This window comes from Cyrtonyx montezumae, unplaced genomic scaffold, assembly GCF_038088225.1.
Source record: "Cyrtonyx montezumae isolate F1298 unplaced genomic scaffold, pur_monq_1.0 scaffold_1, whole genome shotgun sequence".
NCBI lineage: Eukaryota > Metazoa > Chordata > Aves > Galliformes > Odontophoridae > Cyrtonyx > Cyrtonyx montezumae.
Genome location: NW_027071825.1, coordinates 14383010 through 14407113, shown reverse-complemented (window position 1 = coordinate 14407113; position 24104 = coordinate 14383010). Strand labels below are relative to the sequence as shown.

The 24104-nt window shown below is 38.2% G+C and overlaps 1 protein-coding gene across 1 annotated transcript in view; it reads right to left on the bottom strand.

Moving 5' to 3' along the window:
* The window catches only part of PKN2 (protein kinase N2), a 52110-nt gene that overhangs the window by 18836 nt on the left and 9170 nt on the right, over positions 1-24104 (bottom strand). The window contains exons 2-4 of the mRNA XM_065741283.1: positions 11819-12119; positions 3986-4137; positions 18-135 (exon numbers count right to left, since the gene is read on the bottom strand). Of these exons, the coding sequence (XP_065597355.1) occupies positions 18-135; positions 3986-4137; positions 11819-12119 (571 nt within the window). The remainder of the gene's footprint in view (positions 1-17; positions 136-3985; positions 4138-11818; positions 12120-24104) is intronic.

The window sequence follows — 24104 nt, the reverse complement described above, 5'->3', positions numbered from 1 at the left end:
CTTATGTAGTCCATCACCATTATCAAAAGCCAATTCATTGGTCTGAACTGCCTGAAGAATCTGCATCCTTATAACTTCTATTTTTGTCTTGCTGTCTTGGAGCATCTGTTGAGCTGTGGCAAGAAGTTTTCGATCCTATTAAAACAAAAAAGTTAACACTGTAAACTCTTCACAGTACAAAATACAATGAAAGCTCTGAAAACCATTTGCTCAGGAACAAGAACTACGTAGCTCATTAGGTATAGCAGACCAATTAAGCTAACCATATTAAGATACTAGAGGAAATTAGGTTAGGACCAATGGGTATTCACAATGATTTATAGACTACAAAGCACTCCCATGGAAACTCTGTTTAAAGCTGAATAAAGGAGGCATGATCTAGAAACATCAAACATGTAGATGAATATTTTGTAAGCTGATAATAAAGCAAGAACAAGATACTAAGTGCAAAATACCTCCATCCTATGGAGAGTGACAAGTTTTTTCTATTAATAAACACAATATCAGATTTCTTCACTGGCTATTTCATCAGCAACTCAGGCACAACTTTTTTTTTCCTAAATAAATGGAGCTACCCAATTCTTTTTTTACAAGTCATGACAAGAAAAGCAGCTTAAAGGAGAACATTTCTGAAGTTGAACTATCAGATTAATTGATAATACCGATTCTCTCTCAGGAGCGTGGATAGCTATCCTCCTGTGTTTCTCAGGTATACCTTTTTATTTTTGGCTCCAGAACTATCAGAGATTTGATTTATTGATGGATTATCAAATGATTGTTGGATGTGGAATTACAAGATTACTTAAAGATGATCTGACTTAGATTAAAACAGAAAAGGAGCGTGGGAAAAAGCAAGGCAGTCAATTTATCTTGCCTGTGCAGTGCCAGGTTAACAAACAGTAATCAGAATAGATGAATACTGCACTTGCTATAGCCCAAAGGCCGCTCTAGTTAACTCATTTTGCAGCCACTCCATAACCTCATTATGAAGGTATTTCAACGTGAATGTGGTTTATATATATATTTTTAATTTTCTAATGAACTTACCAACTATTTAAGACTTAGGAGAAATTTGATTTCTCCCCTTATCCCCATCAAGACAATTACTGCGTAGTACTGATTCCCAGGGCTAGAAGTACTGGCAACTATGGTACATGTGAGTACTATAATGCGAATGTTAGAAAAATCAGTACGCTGAGAAGAAAAAATGCATTCACAGATCTCCACTGTGACCTTGTACCTAATAGATTACTCACGCTGGTATTTTTACACTATTTCATGTTCTGCTGGGTACATACTCTTATTTTAATTTGTAGTATGAATCAGTGTTTCTAATATGAAGACTAGCAGTATCATAAGCCTTATGCTTATAACGTCCTTATGCTGCAGATTCCACATTGACTATCCAACTATTTAATTAGTACACTAAATTTTCTTAAATGAGTGCCTTCTCAAATACAAATATCACCTTCTGAAATAACTACTCCCTACAGCAAAGTATAGGATCTAACTGATTACATACGAGTTCAGAATCCTGTATTAAGCTTCATCCATGCATCATTCTGATGCACTCACACTCTGGAAGCATTTTTGTCTGTTTTTATCTTATCTTTCATCTTACCTTACCTGCCAGTATCCCACATCCTGTCAGCCCAATGGATGCACTTGCTCAGGAGCAACATTGTGTAAAACTGAAGTAATTTAGACTACAGAACTAGCTAGGGATTCTAGATTACTCTGTTTTCAAGAGAAAGAACATCCCATCCTCGAAATCAGAATGGATGTGTTGTACTTAGCAGCTCCATTAGTGTTGAGATCTGAACAAAAATTATTTCAAGTATCCCTTGTGTGCACAGAAACAGACAGTGCCTGTTAAACTGATCTGCAAAAGCTGTCATGGGATCTCAGAGATCCTGCAAGTCCATGGAAAGATGATCAACACCTCAGAAACACACTGGAATAAGTTGAGCTGGACGTTACTGAAGAAAGCAGACTAAGTTCAAATGGAAAACCTTCACCTGAGATAACACCTATTATTATTAGTTTTGTTTTTTTTTAATCTTTAAGAAACTCCCTCCATTAAAGTTAAGTTTGAAAATAATACAGCAAATTTGAAATTCCATCATAGTATGCATGAGTAACGTCCACAAAATAATTCAGTGTATTTTAAAGAGGCTCCTTTTTAATGTGCTCAATTACATGTTGGATTAAAACTGAGAATTTTCTGCCCTTTTTGGCCACCTCATCCACAAACTTAAGTTCAGCTTTTTACAACCTAACTGTCATACTTAATCCTACAGTATAAACCCTGCCAAATTAGGTGCACGTGTAGTGCTATGACATGAGAACGAACACACATCCTTTCCATCCAGCTTGTTGGAGCAGCTGGCAATGTTCTTGTGCTTCCAGCTTGTTCTCCCCATACGCCCAAACTGGTAAGCTCCTTTAAACTTTTACCAATTGAAAGTACAAGATTCAATCAACAATTTTAATTACATGTTTCAATCATAAAGCAAGCCAGAATTTACTCCTTCTTCCTAGTCTGATCAAAGCTTGCTAGCAATGTCTGACATTATTATAGTCTGAGTGTTTAGTTAAGTTCTTTTCAGGCTGTTATAAGATTACTACCAAGGGTTTATTATGGATATAAATGATGTACATCTTTTGATCCATTTAGATCAGCTGATGATTACTTTTGAGTGAGCTTGATATTAAGTAAATGGCCGCAGAGGATGTAGACTCCAGGGCTTCCAGGAGCTGGGGGCTGTGGTGCAAGGACAGCATTCCCCGGCCTTTAGTCATAAGGCACACTGCAGACACCTCTTCCACCTGCCCCAGGCTAGTAGGTGACAGGTCACTTTCAGCTAAGGACTGAATTTGCTGCTAGGACCGAATGGGGCATCTAGTCTAAAATGACTGTTCAGAAAGTGAGCAGCACTCTGTGGTTTTAGCAAGAGGTACAAACAAGTCATAGAGTAGGCAGGTACAAAAGTAATCTGCCTCTCCACTGGTCCCTGGAAGAAATTCATTCAGAAATATAAAGTTCCTCACCAGTACTTTTTTGTTTGTACAAATTCTAACTGGCAGCAATGCAATTTACAGAATTCTACTCTTCAGACTGAAGATTTCTTTCAAATACATTCACTGACTCATGTATGTGTTGGGCCAGCCAGATAAGAACTTATTTCAGTTGTGTTTATCATCTTAACAGAGAAACAACCAGCCAAGCTACTACATAATATTTGCTATACCTATGTCAGTAATAAGTCAAACTCATCTAGGAGTTAGCAAGCCCCTTCCCTACCCCTCGGAGAACTGTTAGTTTCAGTTTTGAGATTATCAGGTAACTACCTCTAGAATACCACACTTCTGTTAAATAAATCAATAAACAAACATGAGGGAGAGGGAAAAAGAGGAAGTACTTCATGTATCTGTGTACTAATGTTGATTATAACAATGCTATCTGAATGTTTTGTGTCTCTTACTGAAACAAATTTTTTGGTACAAGTCTTTTTTACTGGCAGTTAAAATTAGATGAACATTTCAGAAATGTATCTGGCAGTATCACCTTCAGTATAATTGTCAGCACATCTTTAATTTAATAGACATCTGTTTTTCAGTGGTGCTAGAAAAAAGCATCAGCCACCACTTGATGCCATACCAAGCTTCGCTGCTTGGTAGATCACACACGATCAAAGATTACCAGACTTACTAAATTTAGTAAACCCGATTTGTTATGGAGGTTGAATTGCATGTGGACAAACTGATGAAACAGCCGGGTCTAGCAAGCATCCTGAGCGGGTATGAAACCACAAGGAAAACAGCACAGCAGTTTGTAGCAGATTCTATATTGCTACTTAATGACAACAACAAATCAGCCCCCAAACACCAAAATTGCACGCCGCTTACACATTGTGCTTTCATACTACAGCAACATGAATTTCCACAATTACTTTCATGTTCTTTAAGCATTCCAAAGCCTTACCTTTGAAGAACCATTTGAGTACATCTGTATCATATTTTCTGCTCCCTGTTTCACCTTCAGTTCTATATCCAATTGCTTCTTTAAGGCCATCAATCTGTTGTTGGTAGGAAAACGAGGATCGCTATTTGGAGTATCAGGAGTCCTAGGACAATCTGTGAATTAAATGCAAGATGCAGTGTGTGGAGTAAAGAAAAAATACGAAAAGCAAACAAAGAAACAACTAACATCAAAAAACATCAAAACACCCCAAAAAGTTATCTGTTCTATTAAGTTATAGGTAAACAAGGCACAGACATCACGCTTGGTACTTCAGACTAACCGTCCTGTCCTGAGCTACTTTGCAGCAGCTCTGCAAATGCGCCTTAACATGCAAAGCCTCACCAAAGCATAGTGACTCCCACACACGTCCTAATTCACATGAATCACTTCCGGGAGTGGTAATATAGGCAGGTTTGCAGCTAGGGCTATTTTTATTTCAAAGGCGATTTATTTCTGCTGGCATGTCTTGAGTCAATTAAAAATGCACTTTGCCATTAAGCTTTCTTACAGCTCGATTTGAAGTCTACAACAGACAAACTTGGACACTACTGTTCAGTACCAATAAGCATATTCCACATGAAGATATCAAGTCAATTTATTTCCTCATTGAGTTTAGCATATTATTACAGCTATGACCACTACAGACACAACTTATGTCAAAATTAAGACCAGACAACATGAGCCTTCTCCTGCATCAGACCGAATGATTTTTGCTCTGCAACGCTATAACTGAATAATGAGATAATTGGATATACTGAACAGCTCTGATCCGTGCAAAGAATTAAGTTTTTTGTTTGAGAATATTAGAGTGTTCAGATCTCCATCTTGTTGGACTGGATTAATTAAATAGAATAGAATTAAATAGACTGCAAGTCAGTTTTCAATCAAACAAATTACATACTCGAGCTCCTTTACTTGTTTTTTCTTCTCCAAAAAAGTCTGTTAATCACTGGCTGCTATTTCAGCTTCTACACCATGAACTGCTAATGAACTGAAAACAAGTGGTTGCTGGACTATTTCCTAATGGTTAATTATTCTGTCATTTCCAACAAGACAATCCTTTTAGCTATGGCTGACTGTCCCTCACAGGCCCGATAACTTATCTTTCAAACTTTTTGTAGAAGGGGGTAAATTACACCCACTGTAATAATGTTTCATTGTTGTTGTTGATATCTTTAACAATTGAAGGAATAGGTTCTCTACAAAAAATGACATCAGTTGGTCTCCTGAAGATTGTATTTATCTCCTATCCTATGGTCTTTTTTTTCAATTTTAATTAATTTTCTTTGAATTAAAACTAAGATGGTGGACCAAGCTGCTGAAATCCTTCGTTATTAGAAAACACAGGCATTGCACTAGTAACTTACAAATCATTAACTGTGAGTTATCTAGGGGTGTCTTATCTGCCATTTCATATTTATTCTGCAGAAGCTTCTAATAACTAATGTTTGAGATTTAATACATTTTACTTTCAAGTTTGCTGTGCAATTTCCTTCTTTCACGCTGCGGTCTTTGATGAGGCTGCACACAGTTTTCATGTAAGTAGAACTTTTAATTTCCTCTGCTGTTAATTCACTCCGGTTCAAAACACTTTAAGACTCTTACTACACACTCACTATTAAAACGTACCACAGAAAGTACCAGATGTTTAAAAAAAAAATCTCTGCTATTCCTCATCTGTTTTCTCATTCTTCCTCTCCTCAGTGCTTTGGCTTGGTTTGTGAAACACTGCACTTGCACAGCTTTAGCTTAAATCTGGTATTAATAAAATAAAGATTAACAACATGCTTTTCTCTTACTTAGGTCTTCACATTTAACTAATCCTCACCTATTAATCTATTCAAAATTAAAACAAACAAGAAACTTGAAAGTCACAGTGTCAGGTCTCCTTATAAAGTAGAATAATTCTGTAAATGAATATTTACCAACTTTAGATTTATGATGCCGGCCTCTACTATTTAAAGGTCCCAGTCCTCTCATGATCCATGGGGAAGATTGTGGTGCTCCTGCAGTCTGTTTTCACAGCTTTTAAAGATGCAAACAAGCACTCTTCCTTTGCATTAAAGCAACACTCAAGTTGCAAGTCAAGCACTAATTAGAGACACCACAATTCTGGCTGCCCATGCAGCTGTTATGATCTCCCTCTGCCTGTCTGCGCTGTGAAGGTCCAACCACATCACCTACCTGCGTCATCTAAAGAGCTGGTCTGCACTTGTGATTTACATACCCCCCTACTATTCAGTACAAACTGAGCTACAGTATGTTTTGTTAGCAGCCACCAATAAAGAAAAATTCTCTAGTACAGTCTAACTCCTTTTTTCTTTAAATCTCTCAGTCATAGTAGCTGCTTGCTAAACTCCTGAACGTGGAACAGTATGCTTGTTAACTATAAGTTTTTCAGAAATGGCTTCCAAGTGACTCCTTTCCCTCAGCCTCACTACAATAAACAGCCTGAGGCAGCTTCTTATAGAATAATTCAGATTAAACTAAGTCAGCCAGCCAAACAGGTCCTGTTATGGAAAGCATTGACAATCTTAGCTGGAACGCTACAAGCTACATCTGTTTCCATCTTTTTGTATCTCTTACAACCTAAGTAAACATAGGTAATCACTTTAGTATGGCTAGTTATTTGTGTAAAGCATCATACAGATGGGCTTGAGTCTCACACCTGGATACATACAGTCAGTGCTGTAATACAAATAAGTAATAAACTCACCCAGGTTAAGTGCAATCAATGGGATTTTATGTGTATACTTTAAGTTGAACAGTTAAGTATTTATACCTTACTTCAGTGAAGTATCAATTGGGTAAGTGGTGACTAGGGAAAATGACAGATTCTCTAGTTTGCCATGTTAGTTGGTCAATGAGGATAGCACAAGACTTGTGATGTATTCAAGTTCAGCTTTGCATAAGACAGTAACAGATCTTCTGGTCTATGGAATAGTGCCCTCAGGCATTTTTCTCTTGGCATTACATGTATCGAATGAAATAACAGATATATTTCAAGTGAACTGGACTTCACTTCATGTAACTGGCCTGTTATTTTTGCTGTTAACATTGAAGGGCTTTGTGCAGCCTGTTAACATAGCCAGGCTGCAAGAGACGTGATACTGCTTCCCCAGGACCTGTGAGATCTCATTTTCATGAAAAAGTAAGACTTGAAGTAAAAAGTGATGCTTAAAAAAAAAAAAAAAAAAAAAAAGTATCTGGACTGCATCAGGATAAGGGCACTTCTTAGTTTGAAGTGTTATCTTAACACTTATCTTTGCTCTTCTGAAAACCTCTTCAGTTCGACTGAGTCTGGGTAGTGCTTACCAGCAAACACTCCTTGCTTCTCAATTACCTTATACTGATGCTCTCATCTAAGCTCTCTCTCTACTACAGTATTCTACTAGAGTAGTGGTAATTCTATTTTTTCTAGACTGCTTCTCTTTTCCTTGGAGGCTTCCCCACATGGTTAAGTATGTGATTTGTTCAGCAAGCTCAGCACAGAATGTAAGAGCCCATGTACCTGTTCACATTTTGGTTCTAATGACAGTACAGCACGCTGCTAAGCTACTCAGTGGCAAGTTGGGAAACAGTTAATTTTCATTTATTTGAGGACATTCAACATAGTGCCATAACCAACAGAAGCACCTGTGATGCACGTTCAAGCATTGCTGGGGTTAAAATAAAGAATCAAACAAACAGAATCAGATATGACAGCAGTGTACTAAGCTGTCTGCAAGTCCAAGACAGCAGTGGATGCTCTGCATGCACAAAGAACATCCAGCACTGATCTGGGAAAAATGCTTAAACAACTGAAACTAATTTCAAATTGAACAGCAAATTTCAATTACTGAAAAACCAACAGCAAATTGTCTCAACACTGCTTCAAAAACATTACTCCACACTCAGGTTCCCCAAAGTTAGCATTAAATTCTTACAAATATCAATATGATAGGCACAATATGACATCTAAAACATTGATACGTCAACTAAATTTGCTGCACCCCTACCAATTTTCAGTACTTGATCTGATGCATTGCTTTATATGGACGCACTGTCCGACAGATTAGCCTGGTCAATGGAACAGGGGCACAAAGGAAGTATCTTCCTCCTGCCAGCTACTCATATGCTTTCACTTGAGAATTTATTTCCTTTATGATCTCAATAGACAAGTATAATGTAAAACGAATAGTTTAAAAGTTAGGAGAATGAAGGAAGAGTGCATTTTTTGTCACATTTTCCATACTTAATCCAGTCTCCTTAATTCTCTCAAAGCTTTTATTTTTTTCTCCCCCGTCACCTCACCTCCCTTATCCACCTCTACTTTAATTCATTTTCCCTATATATATTTATACTAGCTATATGCCTTAGTAAATCTGCCTTGCTGCAGGTAAGCTAGTACAACCTTTTACCTTCCTGAATAATACTAAAAAGTGCAACTCTACTGTGACTTCTTCGACACATGAAAAGAGTGTCAATTTAACATGTGCTAATATGCAGGAATATATTTTAAAGATACAAAATGCTTTCATGTCTCATACATTCAAATAAATCTCTGATTTTCAGCAGTAACGGTTACTACGCTTGCCCTACTCCACTTATTTGCTGCATTCTGCTTCATGTTTAAGTGCTGACACATGAATTTTCAACCTCTGTGCCTGGTATGACTAATCCACTGCACGATAAGGACAGACATGGGTGCAAAGTCTCACTTCTAAAACAGATCTACACTTACCAGCAACCTCATACTGGAAAGTAAACATACATTATGGTTATAGTAGTTTCTGAATCACACATCAGCTGCTGTATCTATCCTCAGGCTCAGTAATGCAGGTTTTTAGCAAAGTATGCTTCTTAGTTCTAAGATCTAATACCAATTCAAGCAGGTGGGAAAATAATTTCCTATGGGAAAGCATCAAACTCGAGGCAAGATACCATCAATATATCCCAACTCCCTTAAAACTGAACGTTAATGACACATTTTTCTACCGAAGATATATTAAGATCACATTCAGTGGTTTTAACCCATAAGGGTCTGCTCTGAAATAACGCCTCCATGCAGAGAAATGGCATCCACCGACGTTCACTGACCCTTGCTGAATATTTATGGAGACCAAATAACGGATGTGAGCACAGTGAGGTGGTGGGTGATGTGTTTCAGCAGTGGCAATAGTGACAGTGGGCCACCTCCAGAGCTGCAGGGGTTTTATTTTTTTTATTTATTTAAAAACGAGCATGGCAGGCAGGCTTTGATTCGTGGCTGACAAAAACACACAGCTAATGGTGGTACTATGTTGAAAAATAGTTTTTTGTAGCTGAGAATCTGCTTTGTCAAATAGTGTTATTGTGCTCTTTGTGTCTGGTGTTGTTTCCCTGGAAATACACAGGAGGCATTACTTCTAGAGTGACCTACCTACATAAATTACAAATCACACTGTGCTGATTATAAAGCAGTTGCACTACAAATTAGTGGTTCATTTAAAAAAAAAAAAAAGTAATGCAAGCCACTGCTTGACACCATAAGCAGCAGTAAGAGTCACAATAGCTTGTGTGACACTTACCAGCTCTCAGTGTGGTGCACTTTACAAACATACGTTCACACCCACTTCTCACACACTGCAACAAGGGAAGAATAAATGACTCCACTATACATTTTCAGCTAAGCAATAGAAACAGTCAAAAAATCTTCAGAGCTCAGGCCTGACAGGTCAAAAGGATCAAAACCTTACAACTGTTCTCAGTGTTACTTGCTGATGGATCTCAGCCCTGACCCTGCTTGCTACTTAGAACTCCCGGTAACCTAAACAACATACTTAGAAGACTGGGAAAACCTAGGGCCACCCCCCAGAAAAAAATAAGATAGTGCAAGTATATAAAGGGAACACAAGCCTTGACTCCCACATTTCCATGTTGTTTACCTTATTTTCTTTATTTACACTTTGTATTGTCTAAAAATTTCCCATATACATCCTTCACTCTTTTGAATCACTTGTAAATTACAGACTGGAAAAGGGCAAAATACAAGCTGAAGCAAAAAGCTGCCACTTGGAATAAAGCTAACGTCTGCAATTAATGCACTTGGGGAACTCCTACATTCTGCAGGAAATGGTTAATTCATGATATCAGTTTGAAGCAGAAGCAAGAATGACCAGGCTGGGATAGCTGTCACCTCTCAGCAGATACATGCTGCCAGATAACAGGGATGTTTGAGGCCACCTCTTGATGTATTTGTTGAATATTATACAAATATTTTATATATACACAATAGGCTTAAGTGTCCTAAGTCCTGTACGATCAGGTACAAGTATGATCCTGTACTTACTTTGCCAATGCCTATGGTTTTGACTTCAGCTATTAGTGAGCTAAAACTTCAGTATTAGTGTCAAAATTACACTCAGATGACGTGCACCTGCTAGTGAGCATTCTGTCTGCAGACTGACAGCCCTTCCCCCCATGACAGTGCCTGTGAACAAGGAAGAAGACAAGCAACTAAATTACAAGGCAAAGAGTATACAACAGCTCAATAATTTCAGCTTTGGAGAGGAGGATGATTGCAGACCATGGATCTAAAATATGACATTTTTTGTTCTTTTTTTTTTTTTATGTTAAGTTTGCAAAACATTTAAAGGAGTATTAGAGCAGAATACCTGTTCTGATTGTAAAAAGATCTCAGTAAAGTTTTGTAGCCTGCAATAACTGAAGTAGTTAAGAAACAATGCACTTTTCTCAGGGCATATTTTAATCATTAAGACTGTAAAGGCTATCTGCCAGTAACATTTTTAACAGAATTAAAGTTAAAAACATAGTACTAAGGGGCTTAGCGTGCATCTAAAGCAGTTAGAAGCACATAAGATTATCAACTCTGATCTTCTTCTACTCCTTAAGCCTTTCATGAGGTCTCTGGTGTAGAATAAAGGGCAGGATGAGCCTGGCTACTATCCATTATTCACAAAAGCAATGGGCAGTGCTGGCATTTTCAGAAATGTACTGAGGATCTGAACAGCATTCATTATTTATTTGCACCCAAAGATCTAAATCTCTTTAGAACTACTAAGTGCTTTCTAAGGGTCTATTGTATTTCCTGAGATGTGCATGGGCACAAGGACAACACTGCTGATTAGCTCCTCCTGACAGCTGTAAAATGCTGCCCTGGAAGGGGGCACTCCTTTTGTACATTTTGTGCCATCTGCTCTTCAGATTCCACTACTAGATTATTTTCTCACGTCTCTGTCCATACAGATTTTTATATTTGGTCTCTAGAGAATCTGCATCTAATTTTCTTTCTCTTCCCCGCTGCCTGTTCCTTTAAGGGCCCCTCTACTCTCAACAATGAAGGGGAATTTCATAAACCTCGGCCAGTATGAAACAGAACACTTCATACCTACTATAGAAACCAACAGCTACCTCTGTAGCATACATTACTGTATGTATTGTCATTTCATGCTGCAGCAATTATCTGCATCACTAGTTCCCTCCCTGCCCCCTCCCCCCCAAACTGTTGCTCTCAAACCTCAAAAGCAAAAAAATGCAGAACACATTGTGCAAGTCTACCAGAGACACTGCAACATTTTCCTTGCACCTTACAGGGACAGATACTACGTATTCCTGATATCCGGAACACAAGTGTCAACTCGGAGGGAAGGGACCTTTATTTCTGAGTCAGAACAAACAAGCATACGCAGGTAACCAAGCTTCCACGTGCAGGTTTGCTCATTTCCAGAGCAGTTTTTTTTTTTTCCAAGTGAAGTGGGCAATAGCTTATGTAAACTAAGAGAAGTAAACTGATACCACTGTAAAATACAGTACCTGTAACATCTTCTGGATCCGTTACAACAATGTGTGCATTTAACTCCTGTAACTTATGATGCAAATCTTCTAACTTCTTATTGGACTTTTTCAAAATGTTGTCCACGTACGCCAAGTTCTTTTTATCTGTTGTGACCTTCCTGAGGTTCTCAGCTCCCTCCTTGATTTTAAGTTCCTTCCTTATTTCCCGCTTGATTTGGTCCTTTATTTCATCCAGCTTCTGCTGTACCATTGTATCTGAAAAGTCCAACTTTTGGCCAGTGCTCAGGTTCTCAGAGACGAGAAGACTTTTGGCATCCCCCTAGAAAGAAAAACATCACTGTAACTACCAGAAGACACGGTTTCTTGACAACATACGCCGCAAATCGCAGCGACTTGGCCTTTGTATGTTCAATACTTATTTTTTAAGACCATTTACTAACTTACGTGCTGCCCTAAAGCAACAATCTCACAAGAGATGACATGTTAACTGGGGTTACGTTTTACAGGAGGTTAATTTTAAATTTATTGACATTTTTACTGTGCCTATTTTTAATCAGCAAGAGATTTAAATACTTCTGCATTTGTCATGGCTGCCTGCCCAGCATTTATATGCCTCAGAGCTAATGACTCACATTTATAATTTTCCAGATTTGGGTGCTTTAATAGACCAAAAGAAAATAGGAAATAAAACTAAATTCTAACAATTATTAACTCTCCTTAAATTCTATGCATTCATTAATAAAAGTAAAAATCCAAACCTTCAAGATGCTTTCTTAACCATGATATCAGAGCTGTCTAGATACTTGGGTAGACAGGAAGTAACACAAAGGGATGATCACAAATTTTGTCATTTTGAGTATAAATTAGTTGTCATCATTATTCATTGCTGCAAATACCAACAGTTGGTAAGGAGTTCAGAAAGAACAGTATCAGGCTAATAAATCTTAATGAGGTCCCAGAACACACCATCTCTAGATACACTCTACATCTATACTGACTCAGACTTCAGACAAAACCCCTATCTTCAAAATGAATAGCAGTGAAATAAATTTACCATTCTGTATTTGTATCAACATATGAACGTCTTCAGTTACCTCAAGAGACGATATATTAATTAACAAAGACATAAAACAAGGGGAAAGGCTCTGAGGTCCTAGTTTTATGATGAACAGGAATAAGGAATCCTCTGCAGTTCTGAGTTGTGTACTTTAGGAGAGAAGTGGTTCTGCCTGGGCCGTGCACGTCAACAGATAATACTAGACAAAATATTTAAATCTGTACACACTCCCCTAACAATGCCTTCTATAAGTAAGATCCAATCTCCTAGCTTTTAAGGATGTTATACACTTTGCTAATTCATCTTTAGACCCCTGCTATTAAAACTTTTCTACCCATTACTATCACCTTTTATATGAAGAGGTAGGAATTGAAAGATTCTGAACTATTAAAAGTAGTTGGAATTATCACTTAGCCACAAGATGTGGCTGTTTGTTAAAGAGACAGCAAACAAGTTAGAAATGACAAAATGAGTGAGTCATGCAAGGGGAAAAACAATGCATATTTATATTTAAAGGACACTTGTAATTCCTGCAAGTGCACTTCTGTTAGTGCAGATTAAAATAAATAATTTATTATGCATATGTAGAGAGCCTATTAATAGTTGCACTGGGAGATACGTGACATTGCTTCCATATATAGGCATATAAAAGGAATCAACATCTTTCTCCTTAAGAATAATCAATAGTGATGAGCAAGCAACTAGTACAAAGGTTCACAGCCAGCACGAAGGAAACCAACAATCACATGCTGAGTGGATTGTGTTGAGAAAGAACTGAAACTGAATATAAATTCATACAGCAACTCTATGCCATTTTGCTCGTGTTTAAGTCACGAGAATACCCAAATTAGATTCCTATCTCTGATTTCACTGTTTTCTTTAACAGACAAAAATTTAGGGATTAGCACACTATGATTTAGCCTTTAAAAACAAAGATCAAAACAGCGTTTGTAAATATGTACAAAAAGTGTATTTTTAAGTCATGACAGTTTGTACTTGGCAAGAACTCTGGGAATAAACGTGTCATCTTACCTCCTTCAAAGCATAATATTCCACTTCTTAAAGTTCACAGGAAGAAAGGTAAATGTAGAACTGAACAAATCTCTTTTCTTTTTTCCATACTACCACCTAAAGTATGCTAAGAATATGCCAAGAGTGTACACTTCTCAAACAGAACAATGTAATTAGAATATAAATAATTCAGAAATATTCTAGACTAGGGTTTCCTGAAGAGACTTCAGTTAATTGTTTATCTATTGAACAATAAGATATTTTGTTACAGGGGAGGTTTTTTATCCCTCCACTAACTCAACATCTCACCTGCTCAGGGGTGTTATGTTCTTCAATGAACAGGTTTTTGGAGCCCTCTCATGATCATTAGTGATTTGCATTTCAGACTCCAGTAACTAAGGTCAAGTTCTCAGTTAGAGCAGACTCAGCACAACCTCAGGCCCTAGAGTTGGAGTTTCAGGATACAGTCTTTCTCTAAGCTGCTTCTAAGACATCAACAGTATGGATGCTACCACTGGTAGCTGGTTACATTGCCTGTGCATTTCAGCGTTGTTGCAAAATAGCTATTTTATAAATAATTAAGTACTTACACACACATAAATATAATATTGCTTATTTATACTGACATACAGACAAGACCACCAGATGGCCACCAGTGCCTCAAGGTGCTGTGTTTCACAAAGCCTGCTATGCTACAACCGAGCATAGACTTGAAGAGTTACTACAAGAAAACCCCAAACAAACCCACAGGCGTTACTCTGCCTCTTGTCATCCAGAGTTAATGCTACTTACGAACAAAAGCATCATGTCACCTGGCTACCTACACATCCTGTGCAGCACAAAGATCACCGTGAAACAAACAGTTTTCAAAGGAGGAAAGCATGCACTCAGTCACTGAAGACTGCTGTGAAAATAGAGCAGGAAGGTGTTCTGCAAGAGAAGCTGCTGTGCCCATGCTCTGACATGTTTTGCTGCTAAGATGCAACAATGGCTGGAGACAGGATCTCACTGCAGATAGATGAGCGACCTCAGCAGTGCTCCACTTCAAAATGAGATGACAGACACCACTGGACACAACTTCTAACACTTGAGTAAGAAGGTTAAGGTTTTCTAAGAAAGGCAAGCTGCTCAGCCTTTCTTCATAAGGGAGGTGTTCTACACCCTTTACATCTTTGTAGCCCTCTGCTGGACTCTTTCAAGGAGATCCCTGTCTTTTTTGTTCCCCCACCCAGGTCATTGATAAAGATGTTGAACAGGACCGGACCCAGCACTGACCCCTGAGGAACACTGCTAAGTACAGGCCTCCAACTGGGTGCACTGTGCTGCTGATCACAACTCTCTGAGCCCTGCCCGTCAGCCAGTTCTCAACCCACCTTACCCAACCACCCATGACACTTCCTCAACTTTGTTGTAATGATGTTGTGAGAGACAGTGTCAAATACCTTGCCGAAATCAAGGGACACTGCATTCATTGCTCTCCTCCCATCCACCCAGCCAGTAATGACATCATACAAAGCTTCCAGGTTGGCCAAGGATGACCTGACCCTGGTGAACCCATGCTGACTACTCTTGACAACCTTCTTCTCTTCCAATTGCCTGGAGATGGCATCCAGAAAAAGCTGTTCCATCACCTCTCCACATGGAGGTCAGACTGACTGGCCTGTAGTTCCCCAGAGAGCAGTACTGTATAAAACTAAAAATTCATCATAGCCTTGAACTTTTTTTCAGATCAATTCTGAACCAAATAATCAACGAGGCATATGCCTCAATACACTGAATTTACCACCCAAGCTCCCATTTAAGAATGAAGCACTGAAACTGCTGAATGATGGAACATGATACTGCTGAACAGAAGAGATTATCATGATAGTGAATATATCAGATAATCTGCTTCAGTTATATAAACGGAATGACTTCAATTTAAAAATGAGATCCTCAAATTGCCACCTCTTAGAAGAAAAAAGATAATCTTAAAATCCTGGGCATTAATAACTGCCAAAGACTTCCTTCTAACAGCACAGTACAGCTGCACTGGTTCATCTACTGGATTAATCTTAGAGAATACTGGATAAGAATTCAGGTTGCTGAATTCTGCTAGGAATTCTTACAGAAATGTAAGTGGGGCCTTAAATGACAGCATGATTAGCACCTGATAAGTAGTTACGCACAATATCATTTATGTTTCACAGTGACTTGCAGTCAACCTGCCTTCAGGAATAAAAAAACTATGCAAAAACTCACCTTAAAAGTATGTACAGTTTTCCTAAGTGTATTACGATTCATTTTTCTATGCTCTTTAATTGTGGAAACCATTTTAACATCTCTTTGCTGAAAGAGAAGAAAACCTGTTTGACAAGTATAGCCAAAAATGTTTGGCTGTTTATACATGTATATACTACAGTTACCATAATCCAGAAAGACTAATTGTCCATTTTTAATTTCCTTTTGAGGAGCTGGAAATACAGACTTGAAACTATCAGGTCTATTATTATAATTTTCTATATAATGTTTTAAGCTATAAATAAATCTATTCTTCTGAGGTAACTGCTGAGGTCCCAGAAGCCCACTATAGCAATTCCTGAAACTACAGTAGTCTTTGATTTTAAGAACAATGTTAATCAACTGCAAATTTTCTTTCTTCCCATCCCCAAAGTCATTCATAAGACCAGATGTGGCAGTGTGTCTGGATTACTGGAACTACATTGACTACTCCTCCTGCCCAGAAGGAAACGTGATCGTGGTCAAGATCTCAGCACTCACCAAACATCAAGAACAAAAAAACCTTGAAGGCTTAATAGATTTTGGCATTAGTTTGCAGTGCTAACACATTACAAATAAGGATTTAAATTTAATCCAAGTCACAGCTCTCTTCTTTGTAGCAAGAGGCTGCTTAAGGTACAAATAACTGTGGTGCATTGCATTATGCATGGATAAATTCAAGCAGGACACTCAGTAAATGGGGTTCAATTCCTGTGTGCATACAGCAAGTGCCTGGCTGCACCGATAAGAGATGCAGGAAGTACAAAGAAGTGCTCCTTAAAACAGAGATGGCCAATGTGCACACTGTGCCCTGTGTGAACACTGCAGTGGGAGGACTGAAAACATCTGCTGGTGCTCCCACAGCTACCTTCTGAAGTGGTATCTGTTCCTTCCCTTCTGCATTAAAACAACTACAGCAAAACTGAAAATTCAGTGACTGGCTGCATAGGGTTCCTCACTGCCACCTATGCTTGCAGCCACAATCCCTGATAAGGCCAAAGGTTACTAACCCAAGAAGTCTGTTACCGACCCCGGCTGCAGCACAGAACCAAAGCTGTGGCAGTGCTGTGCACTGAGAATAGCAAGTTGCACAGAGGATAGTTTGCTTTTCATGGAAGGGAAAGAAAACGTTCTAAGAAATGTTGCCTTCAGCTGCTTCTCACCATAGTATGATGGCATTAAGCTAGGAGAAGGACCTGCAAAGAAGCTTGTAAGAAATGGTACAGAGAAATAAAATTGCATGATTGCCTCTCTTATGACAGCGAGGACTTGAGGAAAACTCCAGCACAGCACGAGTATGGACCTGGATCTGAGGTCAGCAGATGGCCCCGCTATCCAAGAACCATGACTGGAAAAGGGCACTTCAACTGTTCCCCAGTTTCTATGACTAACTTGTGGCTCCTACTCCCAGCCAACAAACTGCAGTGGAATCCAGCACAGGGCAAAACCCAAACCCCTACCTGTGTACATTCCAAAGAGACAGCACAAACTTCCCATAAAACAAATACAGCCTGCTGTCACAGCTTTTATTACATGTGACCAGGAAGAAGACCAGGATATGAAACTGAGCCTGCAGTAATGTCATTTCTCCATTCTTTCCTGAGACACTGCTGTCCTAGTTAGAACTCAGCTTCTTAATTTTATGTACACTTGCAATACTGATGGGATCAGTGGTGTTACCATAACTGAGTCAGTGTAACAAGACAAAGCACAACACATACTCAGAAGAAAACTCCATGTAAAATAATTAATACGGTTTCAACCAGACCACAGACAGTAGTAGAAGCTCTATTAAATTCCAAAACACAGACCAGTTCTTTCAATATAAAACAAAAATGATTTACTGAATGCTTAATTATTTTTCATTTTAAACTGATGGTAAAAATAAGCACTGAAAGGAGTTCAGTGATTTCTTTTTTAAATACAGAAGCCAGTAATCCATCCAGAAACAAGGACCACTCCCCCCCCTTCCCAAATAAGCAGTAACTAATTCAGGTATCTGCTGAAGCAGGCGTTGAAGTAAACACCTAAGATAAAGCACTCCTGCTGCTACAGAAAGTTAGTATAAATCTGTTATACATCAATCCAATATAAATATTTCTGTTGATTTTTCATATGAAATACTTATCTGATTTTGTCTAACACTCAGAGCACAATAACGTTACACTTACAGCTCAAGATGCTGGAGAAAATAGTCATCATCCAAGCTACAGGATATAAGATATTTTACTTGGTGGAAGACATTTTCAAAGGTAAAAAGGTCAGTAGATAGACCTGAGTTACAGCTGAACATTATGACCTGAGTAACTCCTCAAATGCCATGTATACTGTACAAAGGTTGCATCATTGGGTGTGAATCCAAGAAAATATACTTACCATAACACAGCTACTACTACAACTGTCCAGTTTCAATGGCTCTAATGTCAACATGAAAATAAACATACACGTTTAAATTCCTGCTTGAAGTTTTTAATCACTAAGCAGAAATATCCCAATAGCACAGTCTAACACCCAAGAAATCTAAGCCCAAGTTATTGACATTTAATGACAAGCAGGTCCACTCCCATTTGTGAAGTGGTTTTCCTGCATTATGGTAAAAGTGAATTAGATAATAGCTACTATTATTTACTTAAAACATATGGTTATCTGCTTCAGATAATTCACAGATTGACCATTCTGCCCATCCACAAATCACAGTATCAGCTATTCCCACGGTTGCTAAGCTGTGGTATCTGTAGTGTTACACATTCCCAGTAAACTCTAGGAGAAGAATGCTATAAACCCTTACTATAAAAACAAGTCAGTGCAATTTGGGACTTCTCAGTACCGTCCATGCAGGTTAGAAAGTGCAAGTCATGGAAATGATGTACAAGGAATCCTCAGCCAGTAAACGGGAATTTCTCAGTAATACAAAAATGTCAGGAGAATGGTAAAAAACAAAAAGAAAACAAAAACACAGAGACAACCAAACCAATAATTTATTTCACTCAAAAAGCACAACAAAGCAATCCATGTATCAAAATCCTTGTTTCTGGGATGGATAATTATGCCTGGAAAAAGATCCCTCTGCTTCTGGCAGCTCCAGCTCTGAGCACAGACAACCACTGCGTTGGTCCATTTAACTTCATTATATTTTAGCAGAGCTATTTTTAGCCATTACAAAACTAATGGAAGAGCTGAGAGTCTACATTCCACTCTAATTGAGCCATCATGTTTAGCAGCCAACTATTTTGTACATTATAAATGCAGCAATACTTATCAGAGATAATACTAACATCTGTTTTATGAGGCAAAAGGCCAAGCGGCAAAATATTCGATCCTGGTAAAGGAACCAGATTTTGTGTTGCTTTCTAGGACTGTTTAGCAGTGCTCTCACTGCAGCTGGTGAGTTCCTTAGTCGGTGCATGAATTTAAAGATTTAAAAAAAAAAACAAAACCGAAACAACAGGAAAGGGATGTATGCTTGCATTCATACAAAGGAACCGCCTTTATACTCCAGAATTGAGAACTCTTTTCACAGTACTGCTGTATCTGAAGTTAGAGAGGAAAATGTTCGCGCTCTCTATTCCTAACAGCTGAAAAAGCTGCTCTTGTTTTAACCTCCAGCAGTAAAAGGAAGACGGAAAAGCCTCCCTCCTTAAACACCTTCCTTATCTTTACAGGTGGCTAGCGGGGAAAAAGAGAAAGAAATCACTTTTCATCACTTCTCACTATCAGGGTAAGCACTGCCACACCCAGAATTCCATCTGCAGAGATGCAGGCATCTCATTCCATGCCTTTCCAGTAGAAGTTTATGGATGAACACTCAGCTATTTATAGAAGCATTACTTCACGTCCCCATTTGTTTGAGACTTCTACAGAGCATCACTGATGTACACTGTGATACATTTGAATAGTTTCTGTAATCCTTTCTTTCTCTGACCTTTGAAATACGGTATGAAAGTTCCCACTGGCTCCTAATGTCCATTTTCTATTTAAGAGTTCCCTGGGTATTAGAGAAGCCACAAAGAACCCGAAGCCTGTCTTAACCTACAAACACAAGCAAGAAGAAAATTTTCTGACAGCTGCTTCATGTGCAAGAGCAATGAGAAAGAGGCAGGTGATTTCACTTACTGATTATGTGCACTGCAGAAAGTCTTAATACGTTCACATTTCAAAATACAAATCTGCTTAAGGTTTTTGGTTTTTAAGCTTTCTGTATTTTCTGTAGTTTTTAGGAGCCCTGATCCCCTACTGACCTACAGCACAATAATCCAAATCATCTCCCAGGCAAGCTGTTCTCCATTTTGCATACACCCTTGTGCAGGACTCTTCCATCTAGCTGTTAACAGCCCAGTCTCAATAGCAGCTAAAATGAAAACAGGAAGTATTAGTTTCCAAATAACTAATGCACCTCTAACCAAATAGTTATAAAGCAGCATAAAGCAACAGTTTTTATACACATCATGTGTACATGTGCCTGTAAAAAAATCTTACTGGATATGCTGCAAAACTAAGCTTACAGAATAATAGCAAAAAATAAAGAAAAAAACACCTTATAAATGTCCTACACTACACACTGCATTTTGCACTGTGAAGTGTTCAGAATGCCCACAACAAGACATACTTGTGGTGACTTCAATGCCTTTCCTTTTTCAGACTTTTTCAATAGAATATTATACATACGTGTTACATGATTTCCAGCATCAATCGTTCAAGCCTCAGTCACATGATATTTAAACCTCTTTTCAGTCTAAATTCATCCACTTTTTAATATTAAACATACTCTATTTTACAGGGCATATCTACGCAGTAGTTTTCACACATCTTTAAAAGAATAAATAAATAACTAAATAAATAATCCTAAGAATATTTCTTGCCAATATTCCAAACTAACAGATTTTTGACCAAGAGCTACAAAAATATACCCGAGGTATGACATTCAGCAATACCTTCAGGAAGAAGTCCTTCAAACTGAAGAAAGAAATTGCTACAGTCAGAAGCTATTTTGGTTTGGAGTTTAACCTGTTGCGTTCCCACGAGTATCTGCTTTGTGTTCCTTTATAATGAGCTATCTAATCTAAACCACATTGTCTTTAGCAGACAAAAATATACAAACTAACTTTTGACTGAAAAAGCAGCAGGAGCATGATTTCTGCTCCATCACAAGGAGCACCACATTCTGACTCAACACACAGTTTCAGTTGTATTTAGAAGAAAAGAGTGAGTGTGGCCATTAAGGCTCCCTCAAGCATTCTAATAAAGATGTCAAGATGTTAAGTCACAAGAGAAAAATAAAAATCATTCCCAATAATAACAAAATTAAAACTACACAAGAATAAATGTTGGATTCAATCTGTCTAAATATCTTCCAAAATAAGATATTGTGCTTAGCTCAGGCTAGCATCCTTTCAGCTGCACACTTACCTAACCTCTCTGAGAATTACTGGTTTCTTTCCCACCTTTCCCACTATGTAACCTCATTAGGATGTAAGAAACTGGCATTATAAAACTATTCTGGGGTTCGGTCAGTGCATCTCCTCAGATACAGGTTCTCACCATTTCCTGAACAGCACCACAAGCAGCCCCCTTCCCCTTCTGCCAACCATAAGGGAGAAAGAGGAATTGTTTCCATATATGCCACTGAAATGCTTATTGCTGCTGTAGTCCCGATTTGCAAAAACTCCTAGATGTGCTCGACTGTGTATGAAGACTGAAGTGTATTCACTGCAATAAAGAAATATTTAAATACTCTGGACAGTAAATAGTATAAATTTTAACAATGGAAAATGTCATAAAAGTAATCAGAACATCTGACATTTTCAGGACATATAATTAGCAAAGCACAAGACATAAAATAGAGATGGAAGTCTGCAGATAATATTTTGTGCCGGATGGAAATGCAAACAAAAATGGTTCAGAATATGCACATGTATAAATTCAGAATGTAGACAGCAGTAGATCAGTTTAAAGCATGCTTACTTGAACAGCTGCATGAAGTTGAAATTGTCAGTAAATTCATTCAGGTACATGCAGTGAACAGGAAGGCAGACAAGTGCCAAAACAAGCATCGTATAGCTTTTCAGTCCATAAACAGTACTATCTATTACAGACAGGAAAGAGTTACAAAAACGCGAGACCACTTACAGAACTCATCTCTCCCTTGTCTTCCTTCCATACCCAAGGTCATCTGGTTCAAGAATCAAATGGGAATTAAAGAAACCAATTCCCACGTGTGTGGCAGCTGCTGCCCTGACCACGTATGTCACTGAGCTATTCGCATCGAGAAGAAACTCCACAGAGAACATTTTAGTATTAGTGGTGCCTGCTAACCTGAGAAACAGAAGATGATACCAAACAATACCCTACAGCAGATAGCACTCTTTGTCCTTCTGCACATAGACTTAGAACTGGTTATTTTTCTCACAGCTGACGAATATTTAGTTTGACTCAGGAATAACTGGTATGAGTAAGGAAGAGAATAAGAGTTAAAAAAACAAAAACAAAACCAAGGCTAAAGTAAAGTACTTTAAAACTGAAATTGGAAACCCTTTAAGTTTCACGTTTCCAGCTCCTAAGGAGAGGAGAGACTTAAGAAACAAATGCTAGCAACTTAAAATATATATATATATTGTTAAATATTAAGTTTCAGGAACAGAAATTTAAACTATCTTCCTAAGGATCTCCAGATATGCTAATTTACAAACAATAACTTGTAACAGAGTTATTCTCAGCCTCAAACACCAGACTCAGATGAGCTTATTTATAAGCAATAAACAAGCTCAAATATTGGAGAAAACACACTTCCATTAAAGGAGATTGCCGAGTCCTAAATGGGCAGCAGTTCAAGAATGCTACACTAGTAGTCAGGCATGTACGATTTACAGTACTTTTACTTTTCTACTGCTGCCACTAAGTTTAGAACATGCCCTACAGAAAGGCCTTGCTGATTTTCAAGTGTTCTGTAGATCTGCAGTACATTTACTTTGTTACTTTCAATACAAGCCTTTGAAACCTCGCCTTCAGGTGACTCCAACTCCTATAACCTTTTGCTAGAATCTCATTTACTGTATTCCTTCTCCCGGTGCCATTAAGCCCACGTAGTTAGTCAAGTTCTCCAAAGAGCTGTCAGCAGGAGCACTGTCACAAACTGGGATGTACTTTTGCCTTTTGTTTTTAAGAAAAACTGACACTTCTTTGTCATCATCTCCCTTATAATGTTAGCCTACACAGCTTGAGGAATAGGGAAGAAATAATCTTGTCATGTCACATGCAGATCTATCTATATGGGAAACATTCTCCTAAGATGTGATCCGCTTAACTGTTTTGCAAAGTCTTTCACATAAATAAACATTTGAAGCAGAAAAGCAATGGATGGTTTTACACACTGCGCTTGTAAAAAATGACAGGCCACACAGTCAACTCACATTTCTCTCAATGTTTTGGACGATTTTGGATTTATGTTACTTGAAAATTCAAGTGAGAAGATAATATGCATCACAGTGATGAAAGAGTAATTTCAATCACACCTCCAATAATATGACAAACAGTTTGAGTCATAAATCTACCACAGCGGGGCTATGGTTCTCCTAATGTGACAAATAAGAAAGTCAGGCAGAAGAAGAGAAGTATTTTTTTTCCATTTAACTGTGACTTCGCAGAAAGGTTCTTGCCCAGAAAAAAACGATAAGCCAGTTGGCAGCAGAAGTACTTCACTGAAGAGTACTCTGAAGAGCATCTAAAATCACCCCAGCCCCTCCTTTTGTTTATTCTGAAGATAATGCTCACCCCCACATCACAAACTAAAAAAAAATTATCTCCACAATTCTAATGGCACAGCTGGGATATGATGAAAAAAATACAATCTGTCACAGTCTGGTTACACCTCCACTGTATAGCAAAGTCCTCTAAGTAGAGCTTTATTTGAACATTTGCAATAACAGAATATCATCTCATCTTTTTTCCCTACTAAATATTCAAATGGCTCACAGTCATTGA